General features: G+C 37.9%; 1 protein-coding gene across 2 annotated transcripts; it reads right to left on the bottom strand.

Annotated features, from left to right (window-relative positions):
• Window positions 1–484: 484 nt before the first annotated feature.
• LOC131784191 (uncharacterized) lies at window positions 485–7,985 on the bottom strand. 2 transcript variants are annotated; one of them, XM_066159909.1, is made up of 9 exons: window positions 7,684–7,985; window positions 6,895–7,175; window positions 6,278–6,496; window positions 4,660–4,839; window positions 4,270–4,417; window positions 3,736–3,953; window positions 3,035–3,254; window positions 1,531–1,808; window positions 485–1,302 (listed from the first exon to the last, which is right to left on the bottom strand). In XM_066159909.1, the coding sequence occupies exons 2-9, from the start codon at window positions 7,087–7,089 to the stop codon at window positions 1,141–1,143; spliced, it is 1,620 nt and encodes a 539-aa protein (XP_066016006.1). In that variant the 5' UTR covers window positions 7,090–7,175; window positions 7,684–7,985; the 3' UTR covers window positions 485–1,140. The 2 variants fall into 2 exon arrangements, with proteins under 2 accessions (XP_066016006.1, XP_066016007.1); XM_066159910.1 differs by having other exon boundaries at window positions 6,895–7,138.
• Between the last annotated feature and the right edge of the window lie 646 nt (window positions 7,986–8,631).

Raw genomic sequence — 8,631 nt, 5'->3', positions numbered from 1 at the left:
ATCGTTTAACTGAGCTCATTGTCATCACATTTCATCCGCTATTCTCGTCACGAATTGTGAGCAAGGAAACATCCGGTAGTCCTGTAATGGCGTGTGTGGTCCTGGCTACACTCTAGACAGCATAAGCCATGTGATGCCACGCAGCGACCCGCCAGCCACTGCACACATGCTTGCTAACACATCCTTGCTTACACGATTGGCACGAGATTGTTTTAAGTTTTCTAGGGGAAACTGGTGACAAACGACTCTCCGGAAGTACTTCCGGTTAGGTTGTTTTAAGTTCTTTAGAAGGATAATTCTTGATGAATCGTGCGACGATCATGTTAAAATCAAGAGCTACCACTTGGATAAATAATCTTTCCTTACTGAACTTGAAACTAGCTTTAGGTGAAGTTTTAAAACTTTTCCAAATTAACCTGGTTTGTCAATTTTACATCAGATGTATAGTCAATGCTACAAGACACACAGTCACTGAGACCTCGTGTTCCATTGTGACGTATTAGTATATTCTATCCCAGGAAATGGAGAGTTAGTTTTCCGTAAATATTGGTTTAAAACACTCAATAATTTCTCGAGCTTATCCCACGCAGATACGTTTTCATTGTTACATTGTTTACATGTTTGGCGAGTCTTGGCTTGAGAAAGGTATGAACACCGAGTGTACCAGGAATTTATGTGGTGACGCACTTTGATTGTATCTTAACAGTGATCACACAACAACAGATAAACATTTTACTTTGATATTACATTTAAAAAAATACGGAAGCTGTCAAGTTGCCCTGCGTGACTCGCTCTTGATGATACTCGCTGATAAAGTCTATTGGACTGCGCATATCTACGTGCCAAAGACCATACCATAAACGTAGGACACTTAGAATTCAATAAATATACATGTACGGCGTGAAGATAATATTATCAGCAGTGAATATATTACCCTTTATCGCGACAGTACAAGTCATGAAATATACAAATACACATTTGATCAAATAATTGATTGATGAAGTATTAATTATGGTACAATTACTTTCTCCCACATGTTATCCTCTTGAGAAAAAAACATCTCATGGAAGAACAGCTTACAGTTGTTGATGATCCCGTGCTTTGATGCATCTTATCGCCTATATCAAGCTAATTAAATTTTCAAGTGTCAATGTTGCTGTGGCGCAGTTCACTGCAAATAACACTCTGAACTCGTTTAACAAATTGTAGAAACTCAGGTAACTTCGCAACGATGTCTTCAGGTTTCCAATTTTCATTCTTTAATTGTTCGTCCCAGTCTTTGCAGTGTAGATGCAGATCGATCTGCAAAAAAAAAGATGGTTTTATCAGTAGGTTTACATGCTGAAAATAAAATGTGTCAAAAAACGTTGAAATCGAAACTTTTGTTGATTGGCCGAAATAGATACTGCGATTACAGGTTACTCGTGAAGGCAATTATTTATTTTATTACAAATTTATAAAATTGTGTGTGTCTGATTCAATATGCGAGGATGTTAGTCACAATAATGATGACGATCATAATATTTATACCGTTTCTCTTTCCTCTTTTTTCTCAATATCGCAGGATAATGACATCTCCTTTGAAAGGATAACGAAAAATCCAGCTTGTGGTTCGAATACAGTTCGATGAGAACATCGTCTGTGACGTAGAAATATTTCCTTCGACAAAGTTTCATCGGTAGGGAGATTTGGTCCATTTACTTCATCGTCTTCCGTGAACGTAAAAGTTAGCTTAGACAGATATGACAACAGAGTTTGTCTTTCATTTTCGTCAAGATCTACAGCATAATCGGCAGAGACAGCATCATCTATAAGAAAAACATGATTGTAATATCTCTAGCCAAGTTAAACAAACAACACTTAAAGCCATGCATCATGTAATGAAAAATCAACGTTTTATCTAAGGGCCTGTTTACGTGGAGGTGGGGGACCCCAAGTAGGTGAGGTAACCCGCCTAGCCGTAGTCGAAAAATAAAACGCGTTTACATACAATCTTACAACCCCGGGGTGCTGGGGTGAGGTTTCTTGAGGTTGTTGTTGCGCTTACAATTAAGGATATTTAGCAAAGGCTCATGCTCACATCTCGAGAAAGACGAAAGATTAATTCCCGGACACAAATGTATTTATTCATGAGAGCGTCACGCGTTGTGTTACGCGGTGTTAGGTTACGCGAGGAACCGTTGACTTAATATGTTATACGGAATAGTTTGGGAAACGAAATATGGTCAATTTACAACGCTAAATATTCTGAAATGTGAACATTTTACACGCCTTGAGTGTCCGTTACGGTTTCTGGTGATTTCTGCTGTGAGACGGCTAGGAAATGTACAAAGCTTTAAAACACACGTTTCGCTTTTGAGCTTTTTGCCATGAACGCGACCCCGGCTAAGCGGGTTACCCCACCTTGAGACGCTTACATGGCAAATTGTCACCCCAGCTGACAGGGTTACCCTACCTGGCAGACCAGGAAACCCGCCTGGACGGGTCACCCACATATCATGTAAACGTGATCAAGATAATATAAGAAATTATATGGACAGGCGGGTTACCCCACCTAGGTTTCCCACCTACCTGGGGTCCTCCACCTCCATGTAAACAAGCTCTTACTCTGAGATGATCTGCATTTTTTTAATGGTATTTTAAGAATCAAACGTCGTTGCATTAATTCAATCGGAAGTTTGAATAACATTTATAATTCTTTACATTCATCCAGTCCTCCCCGGGTTCCTTTATCTATTTACTTATTGATAGATTTATTGGTCAAATGGCCAACTAGCAAACTTGACTCCTTGAGAGTTCAAAGTTACACGGACCGGCAAACTGAAATTCAGTATAGGACGTGTTCTTGATGACGCTTATACAGCGTGAAATGAGTAAGTACTCCTAACGGGTACTTCATGTTTCATGGCAGACATAGCTTTTTAAACCGCATCTTACTTTTTATTCCCTATATTTTGGCAGCTTAAATTAGGATTGATCACTTAAAAAAATAGTGAACGACTTAAATACAGAAAGATACTTAAATAACATTTACCATTTCGTTTCCGTAAAGTTATTCTGCAATCAAGTTCGCTTCCGGGAAACAAAATGTCAGCCTGTAGAAATCTGCGAGATGGAAGGGCCAGCCATCCTCGACACCGCGAGCGTGTTTTTTCATCTTCGAAATAAATTTCTTCCAATATATTTTTGACGTCACTAAAGGGGACTGCCTTCTCTTTCACTGCTTTGTCAGAGTCCTTGTTCAGTACCCATATCTGTTGTACACAACAAAAATCATGTTACGACTTTTTTAGGAAGCAATAGTAAATAAGTAAGTGATGTCTTTATTTAATGGAGGTGAGATAAAAACTAATAAACTAACGGCCCAATAACTTCTAGTGAAACATTTTTTAAATCATTAAATACAAGGTTATCATTAGATTCATCTTAAATTCCCTAATTCATGCTTTGGGTTACCATCTCAAACAGAGTGTCATTCCGCAATCATGCCGTCAAAAAAATGTTGGTGCTTACATCCAAGGGTTTGAAATACCTTCGTAAATTTTGAAACGAGCGTAACCAAACTGAATTTTATATAGGCTACTAAAAAGTGGACTAGTTTTCCGTGAACTATGAATTTAGCCAAACGTACGAAGTTTTGAGAAATCAACCAGTAGGTCCAGAATCTTAAGAATTGGGGTATAAAATCAAGTTTTGAGCCAGTTAAATTTTCCTCCCTGCACCCCTTCTACGTACCTTGCCCCTCAATTCGTGTCCGCTGGATATGACGAAGGTCAAGTCATATCTTGCATGATATTCTCTGGGGTATTTCTGACCAAAGATTTTCTCTAAGATTTGCTGATCAACATTGACACCTTCTTTAAATGCGATTTTCCAGTAATCTTGTCCTTCCTGAGGTTTAAATTTTTTCGTTGCCTCTTCAATACTCCATTGTTCTTCACCTGAAACCTCCGCTGTAATCAATCAAGTGTTTCATATTATCACTACTGCAGGTTTAGCCGGAGTCGATTTCAGATCTTCATGATTAGAACGCCACCAGTGAGTCTTGAGTACATTTTGATCATTATTCTTATCATTATTTAGATAAGTGATCAGAAAAGTTAGGAGATAAGTGCAATAGATTTGACTTTATGACAATTTCTTCTATTACATAAGGTCTATTACATATTTATTCCTGTTATGTGGATATTTTCAAACTGAGGAGTCAATACTCATAAAAAGAGAGAACTGTAATAGTCTTCTGTAACAAATTATACTCAATAAGTTTACCTTCATCAGGTCCGCGGATCAATACTTTTCCAAAATGACACCACATGTCGGCCTTCGATCCCTTTTCCCTTTTTATTCTGCGCAGAGATTCCAAAGCATCTTCTTTTAGTTTCAACTCGTATGCCGTGCTATCACTGCAACTTGATTCCTTGATCAGAGAAAACAGAGGAAAACTTTTTACTGATTGTACCTAATAATTTACAACTATTCACCATAACCGAGGAAAAGAACTAAACAACTATATCACAAAACAAAACAGAGACATCATCATCAAAACAGTAAAAATAAAATAACAAAAACCGCTGAGAACAAAGACAAAAACAAAATCAAAAATAAAACCTAAAAAAACTCGTCTTAACCGTTGAATTGTGGTCTTCAGAATCAACAAACCTGCAGAGGTTCATATCCCTCAGTCGGTAGCAGTCGATAATGTTCATATTTTTCCAGAAGACCCAACCAACTATTCAGGGGCTTCAGCATTAACTCAGAGTTTTCCGAAAGATTCCAGCCATCGATGTAGCAACAAACCTTATTACAAGGCTTTTCAGCTCCCCTTAGTCTTGCCCCTGCCTTCAAATAATATAGTAAAGGAGTTAAAACAAATTTATATTGAGTGAGAGAGAAGGTGCGTTTTGAGCCTGGTAAAGAAATAGAGAAAGATGTTTTTTCGTCTTTTCACGAGTGTGAAACAAAGGAAAAAAGAGTCCCGGCGAGGAATCGAACCTCAGACCTTCGGTATTCCACCACTGAGCCACAGAAACTCTACAGCGAGTGAGGCTATCAGGAAGTTCATACATGACACGCGTCCTGCGTGTCTACATAACCGTCTCTCTTATTCCATTTACAAACGTGACGGTAGCGACATCGCTGATCCTAACAGTACGCAGGCAGCGTGTCTTACTTGAACTTCGTAATGGGCCTCGCTCACCATGGAGTCTCTCAGTGGTGGAGCATTGTCTCACGCTTGTGACAAGACAAAAACATCATTCTCCAAATTTATATTTTAATTTTGGATTGCCATTACAACCAGCAGCGGGATATTGTAACAGTGCAAGGTCTACAAGTTTAGTACTTTTCCCGAAATAAATATATCATAGCGAATATGGTTAAACATTGCACTGACCTATACATCAGTTTTACCAATTATGAAAAATGAAAGCGTCCGCACTGAAAAATGTAGCTAAATTCTGCGGAAAATTGCCTGAGAGGCTTTTCATTCATTTTCTACACAGACAATGTTTATCGATGAATCGGTCCTCTCAGTGGCCTGTATTACAGATATACATCTAGGACCTGTTATGGGCAATTTCTGTTCTAAATATAAGCTTCTAGAAATCTCCAGACTGCTTAGTCATGCTGACATGCTTACTATAGAACTTTCTAGTGAAATAGTTCTTTCGTAAGCTTCTGGAATGTTCCTGAACACTTTGTAAAAGTATATAAGGACTCAATTATGTAGTACTTGTAGTTGTCGTTTTTGGGAGTGCTATACCGTGAGAGAGAGCTGCAATGGAAAATTGCTAATTTCAAGAAACGTTGGAGAAAATGTGAGTTTGCCTCGGTGGTGAGCTAAGATATAGACTGTAGTAGGCTTGAGTAGGTTTATTGAGTATAAATACTGTACTGCCTTTAGGAGTCGCTACTTTTTAAGAATATCACTCGTTGTTTAATAAAGTAGTTGAGTTTGTAGGATTGTAGTGTTCTACTGTCGGTAAGATTATCCCGTAACAGACCACTTGAAGAACCAATTGGATTGCACATTTCCATGCTGATGAACAGATCGATACCCTTGACTTCCTCACGTAAATTTATTTCCTGGCAAAGACAAGACGAAAATATTTCCTTCACTGGAATTTTACCCACAAATTGGTATGATATTTGTTTATGAGTCGGCAACGAGCAAAAATTGTACCAAACCGTTGTTCCAGAAAACTCTTACGTTAAGATCTGAGTTCGAATTTATCATGACAACTGAACTGTAGACCTCAGTATATAAGGTGATACTCACCACTATACTCCAAATACGTAATTTTGTCATATCTCTCTGAGACTTGGTACCACTCGTTATATAACATTCTCCTTGTATACGAATCATCCTTGCCCCAGTCTGTGTGCTTATTTCTTTGAGGGTATCGCCTCCCACACCAAAGACGATTCCTTTGTACTTATCTGGAATTTTTACCAGTTCACCCGGAGATCCTTCAGTTTTCCTTCCCTTAACTTCTTCCTGTTAATATCACACAGAAAACAAACTCATCATACAGAGATACCATGAACTTGTCGAAAATTGCACAACTATTAACGACTTAAGGTCAGCATCCTTGTGCTTCCACTCGTGGTTGTCAAGGACAATGTAAAGAGCCGAAAGTTTCATTCAGGCAATATTCTATTTATCTAACAGTCGTGTGATTTAGTAAAAGTAAAAGGATGGCCGGATGCATTTCCAGGTTCTCCCCAGAGATGTTACCTTTATAGCACGGTGAGCATTTACAGATTCATTTCCGTTTTTGAACGGAATTTTATCAACTAATTCCAAATTACAAGATGGCCTGCAATTGCAGGCCCTCCTCAAAGTTGCTTAAATTTACAAAACATTTACAGAATTGTTCCATGTTTTAAACTTACCACTATTTCTGAGATTAATCTCTTCGCATTTGTTATTTGTTCCCTGGTACCGGTGATAGTAAATCCTTCCTCATCTCTGCTCCTTGAAGTGATATTTGCCGAGGAACTCTTTCTGATCTCCTTTATCACTAGTCCTCCTTTTCCAATAACATGACCTTTGAGTTCCTTGGGGACATGCAGATATTCGCTCTCCATTGTTCTTTCAGGATTTGTTACTACAGTCTGGAACTATCATCTGAAAACCCTGAAAAATGGTTTTGCTCCATGGGCAGTTTTCCAATCTAAAGTCAACGTTGGGAAGCAATCATCTTTGTCAGAATTGTAAGAGGAAGTGTTCTGTCTTTATGTTTTTCAAGTGAAAAATCTTTTTTGACCACGGTAATTTACAATTTTGCTCCCGAATAGCTTGCAAGAGTAATACTTGCATATGTACTGCATCGTTTCTTATATCTTATTGCAAATGTGGCGTACAGCATATAGAAGATTTTCAGTATTTTAGTATCCGAGTGGAGGAAATTTAAACAAATTTGACAAAACGGCTGTAAAAATATACTTTCATTTCACCGATGATCATTAGTTTTTAAACGTACTGATCACGCAATTGATGACTTCATCATCAAATTTGCCTTAAACATGAGTGTAAATGTTACTTTTAAATCAAGACAGTGTCGAACCATTCTTTGACAAACAATAACGAAGCTACGATACACTTTTTTGACAAGATTGTCGTCAAATGTATTCGAAACGAAGAGCCTCGTCTTGAATGAATATTTGATATAATTGCCTTACCGTTTTCTTTTTGATTCCATATGACCGGGGATGCTCGTAAAATTAATTTATCCAGCTTAAGATCGATTCAGCACGAGAAGTGATCGAGATACTGCCGGAAGTACTTCCGGTGTCGCCAAAATCTTGGTCGAATCTCAAAGTTAAAGGCTCTCTTCGGCTATCTCAGTAGCTGGACATAATGGAATCTTTTTTCGGCTCACTTCTGCCAAAGGTAAACGTTCAAAAGGAATACTCGTTAGCTAAAGCCCTCTCTTCTCACTAACATTTGTTGCGTTCTGTCGGCTGCATATCGTCTTCAGAGCCCGCGGTACAGCCGCGAAATAGATTAACTGCCTCGTGTACCATACATCAGATTTCTCCAAAATTGTTATTTTTTTAATCATTCTCCGTCAAATCACTTTTAATCCAAGCAATCTTCAAATGCTTTCTTTGGGAATTCGTAGTGTCTACGAAAGGACAATAGAAACGGTCATCGCACATTTCTTTACACAGTCCCTTAATAAAAGATAAAATTCTTACGGAGGAAGACGTGTTCGTCTAAAAGCGTTAATTGGTTAATAAGAAAAGTAAATAATGAATAAATGAATAGAAAGGAGTCTTATAAAATTACAAATGTTAAAATAAAACAGATTCCTCAGAAATAACCTATTTTGCCTATAATGTAAGAAGGCTGGCGTTTGAAACTAATATTTTTTGAGAACGTTAATTAAATGATACTCTGAGAAAAGGATCCTGATAAGAAAAAAAGAGATGAAGTCGCTCTACTTTTTTTTATAGATGAATTTAGGGTATGGATTACAAATACTTACAATGACATCCTACTCAGGCTGACAACATAAAATAAGATTTAAAAAAAACTCTCAAAGACGGAACTGAGCGTTGGTCAGGTAACGAGGATTTTCTTTCCAATTAACATCCAGAAATGGACAGAGAACAGTAAGCTAAGCG

This window comes from Pocillopora verrucosa, chromosome 13 (genome assembly GCF_036669915.1).
Source record: "Pocillopora verrucosa isolate sample1 chromosome 13, ASM3666991v2, whole genome shotgun sequence".
NCBI classification, from domain to species: domain Eukaryota; kingdom Metazoa; phylum Cnidaria; class Anthozoa; order Scleractinia; family Pocilloporidae; genus Pocillopora; species Pocillopora verrucosa.
Note: the sequence above shows the minus strand (reverse complement) of the source record. Positions and strands in the feature narration are given on the sequence as shown.